This window comes from Lampris incognitus, chromosome 8 (assembly GCF_029633865.1).
Source record: "Lampris incognitus isolate fLamInc1 chromosome 8, fLamInc1.hap2, whole genome shotgun sequence".
Classification (NCBI taxonomy): domain Eukaryota; kingdom Metazoa; phylum Chordata; class Actinopteri; order Lampriformes; family Lampridae; genus Lampris; species Lampris incognitus.
Genome location: NC_079218.1, coordinates 44,208,523 through 44,223,021, shown reverse-complemented (window position 1 = coordinate 44,223,021; position 14,499 = coordinate 44,208,523). Strand labels below are relative to the sequence as shown.

The 14,499-nt window shown below is 45.0% G+C and overlaps 1 protein-coding gene across 2 annotated transcripts in view; it reads left to right on the top strand.

The window, feature by feature from the left end:
- Window positions 1-5,043: 5,043 nt before the first annotated feature.
- Window positions 5,044-14,499, top strand: part of smg6 (SMG6 nonsense mediated mRNA decay factor) — a 39,657-nt gene continuing 30,201 nt past the window's right edge. The window contains exons 1-4 of one of the 2 annotated variants that reach the window (XM_056284476.1): window positions 5,044-5,139; window positions 7,175-9,629; window positions 9,957-10,149; window positions 12,022-12,132. In XM_056284476.1, the coding sequence (XP_056140451.1) occupies window positions 5,049-5,139; window positions 7,175-9,629; window positions 9,957-10,149; window positions 12,022-12,132 (2,850 nt within the window). In that variant the 5' untranslated portion in view covers window positions 5,044-5,048. Of the gene's footprint in view, window positions 5,191-7,174; window positions 9,630-9,956; window positions 10,150-12,021; window positions 12,133-14,499 lie in introns of both variants that reach the window. The other variant, XM_056284475.1, reaches the window with a different exon arrangement.

The window sequence follows — 14,499 nt, the reverse complement described above, 5'->3', positions numbered from 1 at the left end:
AAAGTGCTCGCCTTAACTTTTTCTGAGCTAGCCAGAGTGTCTGCTCACGCAGTACACTCGCCATTACCTCTTAAACTTAAGCCAGTTGTCTGCAACGTTCTTGCCAGAAACCAGCAGGTCGATACGGCAGAGTCCTTGCGCCATTCTCACACCATGTAGATGTGTAATCAATCCAAGACGCACTTTTGCTGAGCTTTCTTGCCGCCCTCTTTGTTAGCTTCGCGCTACACTTAACACACCACGGCTAATAACCCCCACTTCCTGTTCCGTGTTGGCGGAAGTTTATCCCTCGTGAACTCTGTCGCTAAGCAACCACGGCAAGACATTCGACTCTATCTATCTATCTATCTATCTATCTATCTATCTATCTATCTATCTATCTATCTATCTATCTATCTATCTATCTGTAAACTACTAATAAGACACGTTAGCCCCTAGCTAACGGGTCTGACCCTTTAGCCGAGCGGTTAGTGATGTCGTCTTGTGGTGCAGTACATCCCGTATCGAATCCCACACCGGGCAAGAAAATAACCGGTTACATTGGTGGCAGCGGGGGGATCCGGAAGTGTGCAGATCCTCAGAAGTCATGTAAAATCACGTTGTCAAACATACTCGTCATGACCAGGTTAACAGGGACGCGAACCCGTATCTCCCACTCCACAAGCGACAACGTTAACCAGTCGACTGAAGAGTCCGACCCTTTAACCAAGGTGTCTACTTATCCATCCATGTTACACTACCCCCCTCCTTCAGGAAGCGCGTCCCCGCGCTTCAGCTCCCTCACGCCTCTGGGCGCACGCGCTTCCGATGACCTCGCGGTCTCACCATCCCACTTCTGACACCAATGTAGCGAAGTCGGGGGGCAACCACAGGAACTGCCGCAGCTGGGACGCGAACCCGTATCTTCCGCGCCGCGGGAATCATCGCTGACCGCTCGACCGCTGGTTAACGTTGTCGCTTGCGGTGCAGGAGATACGGGTTCGCGTCCCGGCTGTGGCGGTTCCCGGACTGCCCCCCCGAATTCGCTACAATATTGTTAAGTTTGGCCACTCTATCGTAACAGCCTTTATACAATAAACAACAGATATTACTACTTTTGAATATCAAGGTTTTGTTTCAGACCCGAGAAAAGTTTAACAGTAATCAACAACACCCCCCCCAAATCCGTCTTCTCCTTTATCACTATAACTGCTATCCCAAACTGATGCCGATAACATCGATTTAATTATGTTTTGTCAAACACGTCAGCATCTGTTTCTGTGTCTGTGTGGTATCAGTTACATGTTGACATTTTTCGTTTCTAAGTTTCCTTGTTTTGCTTGTGTTGACTGTCCCCGCTCTCGGAGATGCGATGCTGATTGGTTGTTTAGCTGGTCAAACATGCTGAAGAGGGGGGCTGGTTGGGGCTATAACTGTATAACAAAACCCCTGTGCAGATCATCCAAAGGACCGAGTTATTATAAGCGGTTCTTGATCATTAATAATTATCTTTGCAGGTGGAGAAATTCCACTTGCAGATTAGCTCTGCCTAGGAAACACTGGCATACAAATTCCCTGTGTTGTACGCCAAGCCTGCCGACTTCCGCCGGATCTACCATATATGGGCAATATGTGCATGTGCCCAGCGAAAAAGGGCCCTCCGCGATGGGAGAAAAAAAATTCTTGTTTTTTTTTTTTTATGTTGGGCTCCACAGAAATACGACACACCACTTATCCACCACTTATCTCGATCTTGATAATCATCCAGTCAGACTGAAATAAAAGATTTTTCCAAGAAAATTAAGTCTCTAAGTCTCATGATTAATTGATTGATTGGTGAGATGGCGGGGCAAGTGGTGACTGGCGAGCGCGCGGTAACGCACTGTATAGATTGGCTAATGGTCAAGGTGGGCGGGGATAGAGAGCAGGTGGCTTACACTGCACAGATTCAAGATCAGTTTTTCTTGAGCCAAGTCAAGGTTAAAAACAGTGGAATCAGTTTTTACCTGACCCACTATCAGTTAGGTTGTATCAGTGAGAAGTGCGGGGAAAACTTGCCAAGCAGCAGAAAATGGACGGCGTTACCCAAAAGCCCAGCGGGGCTGCCAGAAGAAAGAAAGGAAAGGAAACGGAAGTGAAAGAAGCGGCCACGATAGAAATTGTCCCACTTTTAAATCGAAAACAAACAAGGCGCATCTTCATGTCTTATTCAGCAGAATCCTTCTTCCTCAGGTGGAGCAAAAGCAAAGAAAAGGAAGAGGAAAAACACAGGTACAAGTGCGAGAAACAGAACAGAGTAACAGAGTAATAGAATAGAGTAACAAGGAACGAGAGAATAAAATAAAGTACACGAAAGCAGGGCCACCGCAAATAAACTTAAACCTCTCTAACAAAGAAAAGAGTTCAAGGCTTTCTTGTCAGTGACAAGTTTTAGTGACTTACTCAGGAGTTTCAATTCATCCTTCCAATGCTTTAAACTAGGTTTCGCTTTGAAGTATCTACATTTATGTATAAAACACCTTCCCAGTAACAACAGAATGGTGAGAACAAAGTCAAGGTGGCTGTTTTCAACAAAAAAGAAACACCAGACTTGACTGTCAGGGTTTGACAGCTCTATCTCCTTGGGCTGTAGCCAGCCCTGCATACCACTCCAGAAAGACTGCACTGATTCACAATGGGGGGGGGGGGGTAAGATGTTCCAAATTTTCAGTTTCCCTTTCACAAAACACACAATTATTCACATCTAAGTTAAACCTCATTCTTAGGAAATCATTCGTGGGGTAAATCTCATTTAAAATGTTGAAATTAACCTCTTTTATCTTAGGAGGAAATGGGAATGAGATGTCCCTATTGTATTTAGAAATCACGTCAGGACACAGCGCTGTGACACAACCTCTCCGTGGCATTCTTTATTTAGACTGACACAGCATCAAAGGCAGACCCGATCAAACAACCCAGAGCCCGCAGGCATCACCAATCGATCCCAGCACAATAGAACAGCACCAAATCAAATGCAGCACTGTCGATGTGTGCAGACATAACAGTCCCATCAGTAAGTAGATTTTTCCAAAAAAAAAAAAAGCTAAACAAAATGAAGAAGAGGATGTCAAGCTAGCTAGCAGCAACGATAGCCTGGAAGCGTGCACAGCTGGATTTTGAGGACTTGATCACAGAGTTTGCAAAGAAAAAGCCAAGAAAGAAGAACTTCTAAAGGTAAGAACCATTTGATTATGCTGTCTGTGCATTGAGCAGCATTATCTGTCGTTATTGCTTGGTGCTGTATGTTACGACCCTCGGTCCGGAGAGGGCCCAACAATTAGTGTACTGAGTAACAGTGAGGTGAGGGTGCGACACAGTGAGACATAAACGGTTAAATATAATATACATATTTACTGACACCATGACAGGACAAGGGAACCGAACGGTTGCCAAAACAATAAACTACTAACAAAATTAACCCACCCTTGACGGTGCTGAAAAGCACCAAACCTAAAGACAGAAGGTGGCAACGGCTCCTAACCTAGTGTGTCTAACAGGAGGTAAGCTACGCGATGGGCATGTTATTTTGTGGATGAGTTTATATGAGGTGCTGTTTGCATAACAAGTGTATTGCATCACTGTGGTGTGATGCTGCCATGTTGTGTTGGAGTCGCTTTGTCAAGTTCATTATGTTGGTTTTTGCACTCTGTGTGACGTTGCCAAGCTCACTTAGTGAGCCTTATGTAAACTACTAATAAGACACGTTAGCCCCTAGCTAACGGGTCTGACCTTTTAGCCGAGCGGTTAGTGATGTCGCCTTGTGGTGCAGTACACCCCGTATCGAATCCCGCACCGGGCAAGAAAATAACTGGTTGCATTAGTGTAACCGGTTATTGTCATTCCGCGCTCCGAAGAGACTTCTGAGGATCTGCACACTTCCGGATCCCACCGCTGCCACCAATGTAACCAGTTATTTTCTGCCCGGTGGGGGATTCGATACGGCGTGTACTGCACCACAAGGCGACATCACTAACCGCTCGGCTAAAGGGTCAGATCCGTTGGCCAGGGGCTAACGTGCCTTATTAGTAGTTTACACTTATTTTAAAACCTGCATTCAGCTGTGCTGTGTGATTACCTTGGGATGGCGTCGGAATTAGAATACACTTTATTGGCATTTTTATTGGCCCCTTTAATGGCGTTGTTTTAAGCCTATTCCTAGTGAGTCACATTATTATGTATCAGCAGTAACCGGTGTGCTGTCTGCTTGCCATGCAGGGATGGGCAACGTGATCCAGAAAGGACCGCTGTGGGTGCAGGTCTTTGTTCCAACCACGAGTTACACACCCGAGTCTACAAATCAAGGTCCTTAGCAAAGACTATTGGCTGACTAATAGAATCAGGTGTGTAACTGCTTGGTCGGAACAAAGACCTGCACCCGCACCGGCCCTTTCCGGATCATGTTGCCCGTCCGTGATTTAATCCATCGTTTCCTTCTCTTGTGATTTGAGTGAAATGGCAGTACCCGATCTATTGAACTGTGTGCATACCTTAACAAGTTTCCCATTTTCTCATTTTAACTTCACAACAAAAATCAAAGCAAATAAATTATATTTTTCGGATTTTTAAACGAGCAATGAAATCACAGGTCACTGCTGGTTTCCTGATTTTGGATTCTAAATCGGATATGAAATGATCGAATGGCGCATGGGTCATGGACTGGTGTGATTATGGTCTGGTGGACTTGACATGCCAGCTTGACTTGGAAGCTCAAACCAGTTAAGATGGGCTTTAATGGCTGCGTGAGGTGGGCGTGGTGTGCGCCCATGGGCCCCTGGGGGTACTAATCCAGGTTAATGACAAGTTAAACAAATGAATTAAAAAAAACCCGAAGGATAAGAAAAAGTCAGTTATAGTAAATCTATTTATATTTTATGTATTTATGCTTTTGATCATATGTATCATCATATGTAAAAGCTTTCCTCTATGGGATCGTCCCGCAGGCGTTCGCCTTTGACAGCCATGCGTGTCGCACATTTCTGAGCCCACTCGGCTCCCGTACTTTTGCTGTGTTTGTTATGTTGAAGCCCAAGATGGCGGAGGAACTGGACAGAGTGCGAGTCTCAGCCGCGGAACTTCGAGCAGAGGCGTCGAACTTAATCGATACCGGCGACCAGCGTGAAGGTGAGGTTGCGCGGCTTCGGGGGAAGAGGACTGAATTCACCGGAAACCTGCGTACGTAAAGTCAAACAAGTAATTAAGAGTTACAGAAACTCCTTCGGCGTTGCTAAGTTCGTAGCCGGCTAATGTTAGCCAGCTAGCTTGGTAACGGACTAACGGGCTGTTTGGTGCGTTGTCGCGCCGTTCGGTTTTAAACCCCCCACCCCCCGGAACTAGAACAACACCGACTCCTTTCGCCCGCTTAACAGGGTTGATCTCTGGCGGGGACGGACACTTTACTGTGTTTTTTTTTTTTTTTTAAAACCTATTTATTTTCACGCTGTTGACTGCTGGCTTACTAGCACAAGTGAGTTCGGGTTAGTATCGCTCCACCTTTGACGAGATCAGCTGCCTTAATCTATACGTGAAAAGAGTACTGTCATTATTTAAGCTGTTGCACTACGTTGGAGACGCACAAGTTGAAGACAGTTAAGAACCGAACTTGCAAGTCATCCTTTCCAGGTGACGGGGTGCAGTCGCTTGGGGGATACGACACTCGTAATTGCGCCTTTGTGTATCTTACGCATTGTGGTGCTTGCAGCTGCGGAGGACCCCTGTCATTCTCCACAAACCCGGTTTTGCGCTCGCAAACCTTTTTTATTTTGCTGATTTGTTCCTACCTTTGTGTTTGGATTGGTCGTTCGTGTGGCAATAATAGACATTTCATAAACAACATCAGTCAAAGTTGTGCAGTCAGGAGCTCAAGACTGGGAATTATTGAACGAAGGTTACGAGGAGAATGGTGGGCCATGCTAGACCGTTTTTGTCCTCTAAACAGAATGATAAATCGGTCTGCTATCTGAAAGAAGACAAAATAATGCATGTAGGAAAAATGTGTTTGTATGTGTGTGTGTGTGTGGACAATCATGTGCATGACTCTTTGAATGTGTGTGTTCATGTGTATATGCGTATAAATGCTTATGCAGTGCATGTCCATAGGCTCTGGTAGGACATGTAAATATAGAACTGTGCATGTGATTATACACCGATCAGCTAAAACATTAAAACCACTGACAGGCAAGTGAATAACATTGATTATCTAATTACGATAGCACCTGTCAAGGGGTGGGATATATTAGGCAGCAAGTGAACAGTGAGTTCTTGAAGTTGATGTGTTGGAAGCAGGAAAATGGGGACGCGTAAGGATCTGAGTGACTTTGACAAGGGCAAATTGTGATGACTAGATGACTGGGTCAGACCATCTCCAAAACGGCAGGTCTTGTGGGGTGTTCCAGGTATGCAGTGCCAGTACCTACCAAAAAAGGTCCAGGGAAGGACAACTGGTGAACCGGCGACAGGGTTATGGGCGCCCAAGGCTTATTGATTCGCATTAGGAATAAAGGATAGCCCATCTGGTCCGATTCCACAGAAGAGCTACTGTAGCTCAAATTGCTGAAAAAGCTAATACTTGCTATGATAGACAGGTGTCAGAACACTCAGTGCATCACAGCTTGCTGTGTATAGGGCTGCGCAGCCGCAGACCGGTCAGAGTGACCATGATGACCCATGTCCACCACCGAAAGCAGCTACAATGGGCATGTGAGTGTCAGAACTGGACCGTGGAGCAATGGAAGAAGGTGGCCTGGTCTGATGAACATGTTTTCTTTTACATCATTTAACAGCCAGGCGCGTGTGCGTCATTTACCGGGGGGAAGAGGTGGCACCAGGGTACACTATGGGAAGAAGGCAAGTCGGCGGAGGCACTGTGATACTCTGGGCAATATTCTGCTGGGAAACCTTGGGTCCTGGCATTCATGTGGATATTACTTTGACATGTACCACCTACGTCAACATTGTTGCAGACCAAGTACACCCCTTAATGATAACAGTATTCCCTGATGGCAGTGGCTTCAGGTTGTTTTAAGGTTTTGGCTGATCGGTGTATACTGCAGTTTGTGGGTAATGGTGATGTATTCAGTACTTTGTTTTCTTGGTCCATGTCACTGCCTTCTCTGCAGACAATTTTTTCTCATGTCCCTGTACGTTTCCCCTTTTGCAGAGGAGCAACAGCAGCATCGTGAACAATGGCAACAGAGGAGGCATGAGGTGAAGCGTCCTGATTTACAGCGTTACCAACCGATGGCTGGACACGGGCATTGTCATCATGAGAGTGAGGAGGGACAGAGCCCACCACTTACTCACTGTGAGGATCCTGCTGCTCTGACCCCTGATTCACATGAATGTGTTCAATTGGTGCAGTTTGAGAATAAGGCAGTCTCTGACAGAGTGTCAGAGAGACATGGCAGCACAGATGGGGGGATAGGCACAGACAGAGGGGAAGAAGACAGATTCAGCGGTGATGGCGATAATGGCTTAAACTGCCGAAAAGGCTCTGTGAATGCCCGCAACAATTCGCAAGACAAAGTGGAAGGAGGGTATGGAAGGGATTGTGAGGAAAATGACAGAGACCACCAGGAGCCTGCTGGGGCTCCTAAGCAGACTCGAAGGGCCCGTAAGCCAGATCGAGAGTTTTACCAACCTGGGGGCAGGAGGAACGTTCAGGGGAAGGAGTCCAGAACTGGCAGAGAACAAGGTAGAACAACCCCTAAGATGAACGAACCAAAGATGGAGCTGGAATCCCAGAATGGGGCACCGACACAGGAGGGAAATAAAAACGTAACCGCTCTGAAGGAGGGTGTGAAAAACAGGAAGGAGAAAGTAAAAGGGGAGAGAACTGGCGAGACAAACCGGAAGTCGGGGAGAAGAGATGCGGAAAAGAAAGTGTTGTCCTCAGATGCCGGAGCAGAAAACCTCACCAGCAAAATAGGAAAACTGAGTGTGAAAGAGGAAGTACCAGTGGGAGATGGAGACCAAGCGGGAGAAGAGGTTGGTGGCAGGAGACGAAGGGCCACTGGTGAGGGAAAACGAGGCCAAGCAGGAGGTGTGGGGGCAAATGAGGTGGGAGAGAAGAGGGAAAGGGGAAAACGCAGAAAAAAGGGAACGGAACGGGAAAGGGAAGGGAATCAGGATTCCAGGAAGGGAAGAGCAGAGGCAGACAGAGATGGAGTGGCAGAAGGGAGGAGTGAGCACAGGGTCACTCCAAAGAACAAGAGTGTGTCAGAGTCAAACAGACAGAAGGATCCAGACAAGACTGGAGAAAGGAGGGAAGGCAAGAGCAAAGAGAAGGAGCGAGAGAGAGAGAGCCAAAGACGCAATGGCAACAACAACCACCGGCCCCAAAATGGAGGCAGAAGCATGGAGCCAAACAGAAATGGAGTTTGGGCTGCAGAGGGCTGTGAGAGCAACCAACCAGATATCCAGACCCTGTCGTCAAAACGCTATTCCAAATCTGATATTCGACGCTCACGGAACCGGAACCGCACCTACAGCAGCAGCTCTGCCAGTAGTGCGACCAGCTTAGACAATCCCATGCCACGGCTGGATAAAGACCAGTGGCAGAGTCCTGGGTGCAGGGACATGGCGAGGGGGAGGACCTCTGGAGGAGTAGTGGGGGGGCTCCAGAGCTGGACCACAAATGGAGAGTCGTCCACAGAATCTCTGGAAGGGAGTGAGATGAGTGACACGTTGGAGGACAGAAGGAGAAGGAGAGATGACGAGGAGGACCTAGCTGTGGAGACACAAACTGAGGAAAAGAACAGACAGAAGGGACATAAAGGAGGAGCCCGGGGAATCCTACGGGTGTCTCTGGACAAACAGCCTTGCACATCTCACTCCACCTCAGCACTTGACGAGTATGCCAAGCATCACAAGCACAGTTCAGATCCTCGTGGCAGAGGGAGGGGTATTTTAGTGCTTCCTGCCCACACTGACCTCTCAAACTCACCAGAGTCTGGACCAAGGCTCCTGTTTGGTGGAAATAGAGGTGGGGGAGCTGGCAGAGGAAGAGGAGGTAGAGGAGGAGGGGTGAGGCGACTCTGGGATCCAAACAACCCTGACCAGAAACCTGCTCTTACTCGGAGCCAGCCCTCCCAGCATTCATCTCTCCAACAGCCAATGTACTTGCAGGTCGGGGGTGGGTCCGGACAGCTTCACTTTCTGGATACAGATGATGAAGTGGTGGGCAGTCCTCCTGTCCACCAAGGGGAGTATTTTTCGACGCAGCAGCATGCTGCTGCTATAGCCTACTACAAGTTCCAAAACTCTGACAACCCTTACAGCTACCCCATGGCCACCAGCAATCCCCATAATTCCAATGCCAACACCAACCAGCGCTATCCATACCCTTACCATGTGGGGCCCTACCAAATGGCCCCAACTAACAGCATGTACCCAAGCTCTGGCATGGGCCAGCAGTTCTGTGCGGGTTACAGGGGATCTGGTTACCCACAGCCAGGAGCAGGGGGTGGTATGACCCCTGAAGAGATGGAGCAACAGGCCAGGGGGGAGCTGGGGAGGCTGCTTAGGGCAGCTGACACACAGGAGCTCCAGCTCAGTAACCTGCTGTCCAGAGACAAACTGAGTGCTGATGGACTTGATCGCATGGCCCAGCTCAGGTGAGGAACAAGAGGGGAAGAGACAGGAGAGGGTGAGTGGGAAGATGAGGAGAGAGAGTGTGGAGAAAGGCAAAGTATTCCTAAGAAGGCAAAATACTAGGAAAATTATGTACTAAAGCAAAATATCAGCTTTTTATTCAAACTTTCAGAAATACATAAACTATCAAACAGTAAAGATGGAAACGAAGAGATGAATAGTTTGTGACTAAAGCTAGTTTAAAGAGCATTTCAACTTCTGTTTTGTTTTTTGTTTTTTCCCATCTTACTCAACAGCAGTTACTGTTTTAATGAAATCCACTGTTCTTTAATACCTTTTGTTTGTTCCAGGGCAGACCTATTGACACTTTACGAGCAGGTTATCTTAACCGACATCGAGTTCTCCGATTCCCAGAACTTGGACCAGGCGCTGTGGAAGAACGTCTTCTATCAGGTGATAGAGCGGTTCCGCCAGCTGCTGAAAGACCCAGGCATGGAAAACACCCCTCGCATCAGGAACATGCTGCTCACACTGCTGGATGAGGTAAAGCAGACCCGGTAGACTATAGGGGTGGCCGAATTTCAAAAGAAAAACAGGGAAAGAAAGAAAGCCACTTTATTTTTGTCATTGTGCAGTTTTGGTTACAATGACATTTTTCCTCTGCATTTAACTCATCCCATTGTATAGGAGCAGTGGGCAGCTGCAGCACTGGCTGCAGCGGCTCCAGTTCTTCTTTCCATTCATTACCTTTAGTCAGGGGCACAGGCACTTGTCACTTGAAGTGGGCAAGAAGTGTGTGTCTGTACATATTAGCACAGCCCAGTCATTAAAAAGGCCAAATTCCACAAATGGAGTCATGTATGGTTTACTGACCATTTTCAGTAACTACTTTGGCCACCAAATGAGGGAACAACTTTCCTTTTTGGTGCCAGAAGATTACAAAAAGTTTCCACATTCACATAAGTCACTTTTTGAGCGTCATTCATCGATATTGGACTGCTCTGCCACAGTGATTGAATGTTATATACAGATACAGTGTCATTCCCAGATAGTTGCACTCAAACCTTGTGCTGTTTTGCTGAATTTGGAGAATGTAGTACCAGTGTTATTTTCAGTGCCATTGTGCATACCAAAAATGCACAAGTCTTGATTGATGCAACTGTCAAGAAAGGGGCATCTTGGCACTTTGAATTTTATTTTGCAAATTTGACAAATAACTTGGCTACTATCAAATTCATCACAGATGTGAAAGCCATGAAACACCTATGTAATGTTGGGGCATTATGGTCCTGGAAATTTGTTTATTTGCTCTCGACCTCACTAGAGATTAAGGTGAGCCCAAAAAGAAAATATGGATTGAGTGACAATAATCGACTACATCTGGAGTAAAAAGGAAAGTCATTCCCAGGAAATCGCTCAACCACTGAAACAGAATAGTGTGAAATGGTTGTTTATATTCACATTGATCCAAATACCTGCATATCCTAGTTTCATCAGTGCTCCAAACTTTTTCCATAATGTTGGTATAGACATCGAAGCCAATATATGCAAAACATGAGGGCAAAATTTAAATGATGTGTGTATGGACTCCCAGTTATGTTATGCTGTAATACTGGTATAACTTTACACACACACACACACACACACACACACACACACACACACACACACACACACACACAAAGATGACGTCTGCTCTCATGGTGTTCTGTACAACAGTCTGTGAATTAATTGATCCTGGGCTACTCATAAAAGATGATTCATATTTCTTACAACGTGGATCTTTTTTTTATACTTTTGGCATTGTGCATTTAATTAATATTATTTAACTCACACAGCCTTACTACAGTGTCTTATAGGGCAACTGAACACAAGCCTTAAATCTGTCCTTTCAACAATAATAAGAAAAAAAAAGAAGAAAAAAAAACTTAGTGCCTCAGTTAGACTGTGTACATGATTTCCCATTATTTATGACTTCGCCATTACACTGGCCGGGTAATTTATCAATAGTTAATACTACCTACAGTAAGTATAGGCTACTCATTCCTGCTAATTGAACCAGGAAGTAGCTCAGCAATGCGATTGACCATTGATGATGTTGGATATTTCAGGGAATAACTTTTAACTTGCACTTCCGTTTTCACTTCCAAATATGGTTTACATAATTGGGTTGAATTTGACTTCTTGGAACATGTCTGACACTCATGTTCCATTACCCCATAAGACATCATTGTAATGCTGTGTCCAGCGGCAGTTCCACATTCAAAATCTCCAAAATGTGAAGCCGGTGTGTAAAATTATATCATACCTGATATGCACAATGGCAGAAACTACAAAAATAAGACCCTGATTTTATTTTAAACAATTTGACTTATCTTTTATTGATTTTCATTATTTATTCTGTCTTTTTTGCAGGGAGCAGTATTCTTTGAGAAGCTGCTTCAGAAGCTGCAGACAGTGTTCCAGTTTAAGCTGGAGGACTACATGGATGGCATGGCTATCAGAGTTCGGCCGTTGCGCAAAACGGTAGAACAAAACACTTTTTTTTTTGTAGCACACGTTTGTGAATGTGTACATACTAGAAACACGATGAAACATTTTAAGCAGTTGAATATTTCAAATGTTTTGATTAGGGATGCGCCGATACCACTTTTCCCTGCTGATACCAATTCCAAGTGCGAATCGTTAAGTATTGGCTGATACGGGATATCGGTTCGATCCATTACGTTTGCAGAATAGTGCAAACTTAGACCATTAGTTTGGGGACAGTGGGCAAATTCATTGAAATAGAGTCCGCCTTTTTTTCCCTACCATTTAAAAAAAAACAAAATACAGGCTTCCATCTGCCAAAAAATGCTGTAAATCAAGATATTTTGCTTTTATTTATGGATTTTGGTATCGGGTCATTGTCTTGTGAAAACTTTCTGATACCGATAATACATTTTAGCCAAGTATCAGCCCAATATCCTTATCAGTGTCAGTATGGGTGCATCCCTATTTGTCATGATTTCTGAGAACTTAATGAACGGAGCTCATTTTGCAAGGTCTGCTGTCACGAAGCAATGTTTATGGCAGAGTTGTGGACTTGAGTCACATGACTTGGACTCGAGTGCGACTCGAGTCACAAATTTGATGACTTGGGACTTGACTTGCCAAAATGAAAATTACTTGAAACTTGACTTGAGACTTGACATCTATGACTTGGACTTGGACTTGAGCTGGATGACTCGAGAGAATTGTTTGAGTGTTTTCTCAATGTTTATGCGGGAGGCACCTCTCTCGTATTTTATTTTGTAATCATTCTTCATTTCCAGCGCGCACACAATTACCTACGCACAGGCATCGCGTAGGGCCAATCAAACGTTTAGATGGGCGGGAAAACAAAATACTCAAATCTAATTGGAGGTACCATCATGCTACTCAAAAACTAACGTCAGCTCTACTCAACATGAGCGCGGAGAGTTTGCAATCATGGCAAGTGCGGCTGCTGCTGGAACGATTCCAAAAATAATGATTTACAGCTATAAGAACTTCGAAGTTGTTGGGAAGAAAAGGACTGCCGTTTGTAAAACACGTGCAGCGAAATTATCAGATGGGATTTCAACAACGTCAAACTTTCTGCGTCATCTGAAAAGCCACAAAGAGAAGTAAGTTTGTTTGCTAGCCTACAGGTACAGTAGCATGTGAGTGGTCAGACACACACACAGACCCAATCTGCCCGTTCGGAATACGCCAGGCTATATCGCCCCAACATCGTCCCAATTTCATCTCAACAATACAATTGAACGTACTGTTCTGTTTCAGAACACCTAACAGCGAATATTCAATTATGTTGGCCCAGTGGACAAACCATGTCTGGGCGATGTAGCAGTCACCGGAATGAATTATCATACCCCCTGTTGCCCCCTGATAATTAGCCTATCAAACACTGTTTCAGTGTATGGTTTCACGTATCATACTATAATATAATATGATATAGTTTTAAATATGCGTAATATAATTCGGTTCTCGAGAAAATCAGCCCATTCCGAACGGGCACTGAACTAGTGGTATTCAATCGTGATTATGTTTACACTGTTTTAAATTGAGCATTTAGACTCGATGCTCCGAAGTATGTGCTACCGACGACTCCTGCCAAGGGACTACAGATGCAAATTGGCTTATAGCTAATTCTGGTGCAATATATTTATTGTGCATTGTCCTTGTCAAATAAACAAATAAATAAAAAATATTAAAGTATCTCCATGATTCAAATTAATCTAGTTATATAATGTCTTTGGAAAGATTTTTCTCCATTGAATTATAAACATTTATAAATACATTTACTTGTTTCATGAAACCAAAATTAATACCTATAATATCCTATATTATAGCACTTTTTGTATGGCAAGATGGCAATTGACTTAATGCCCAGAGCATGACACAGTGCACCGCACCCAATATGAAACATAGCCTACTAAGCATTGGCTTAGATTAGAGCCATGGGGTAGTAGGTTATTTCACAGAGCTGGCTAACTAAGTAAGCCTCACTTCTGTGCAGAGTGAACCCCGGAACAGCTCTTTTTACTTCAATCCATGTTCCAGATCTGAAAGGTGTCCAGGGTTTACTTTGCGCAGATGTCAGGCATACTCAGTTAGCCAGCTTTGTGAAATACTCCCTTGTGTCTAGTCCAGTGGTTCTCATACCTCTACGGCTGTGACCAAAAATGCACCCCTATATATTTTAATGTATGCGTATTAAGTACACATCGTCACGTATGTCGGTACTTAATAAGCGTACATAAGTAGGGTGCGCCTTTCATCACACACAGCCCATGTATTTATTGAATTACACCAACAGCACCCCTGATTCCACCAGTCTAGGGAGTCAAATAATTAAAGGTAGGGAAGGCG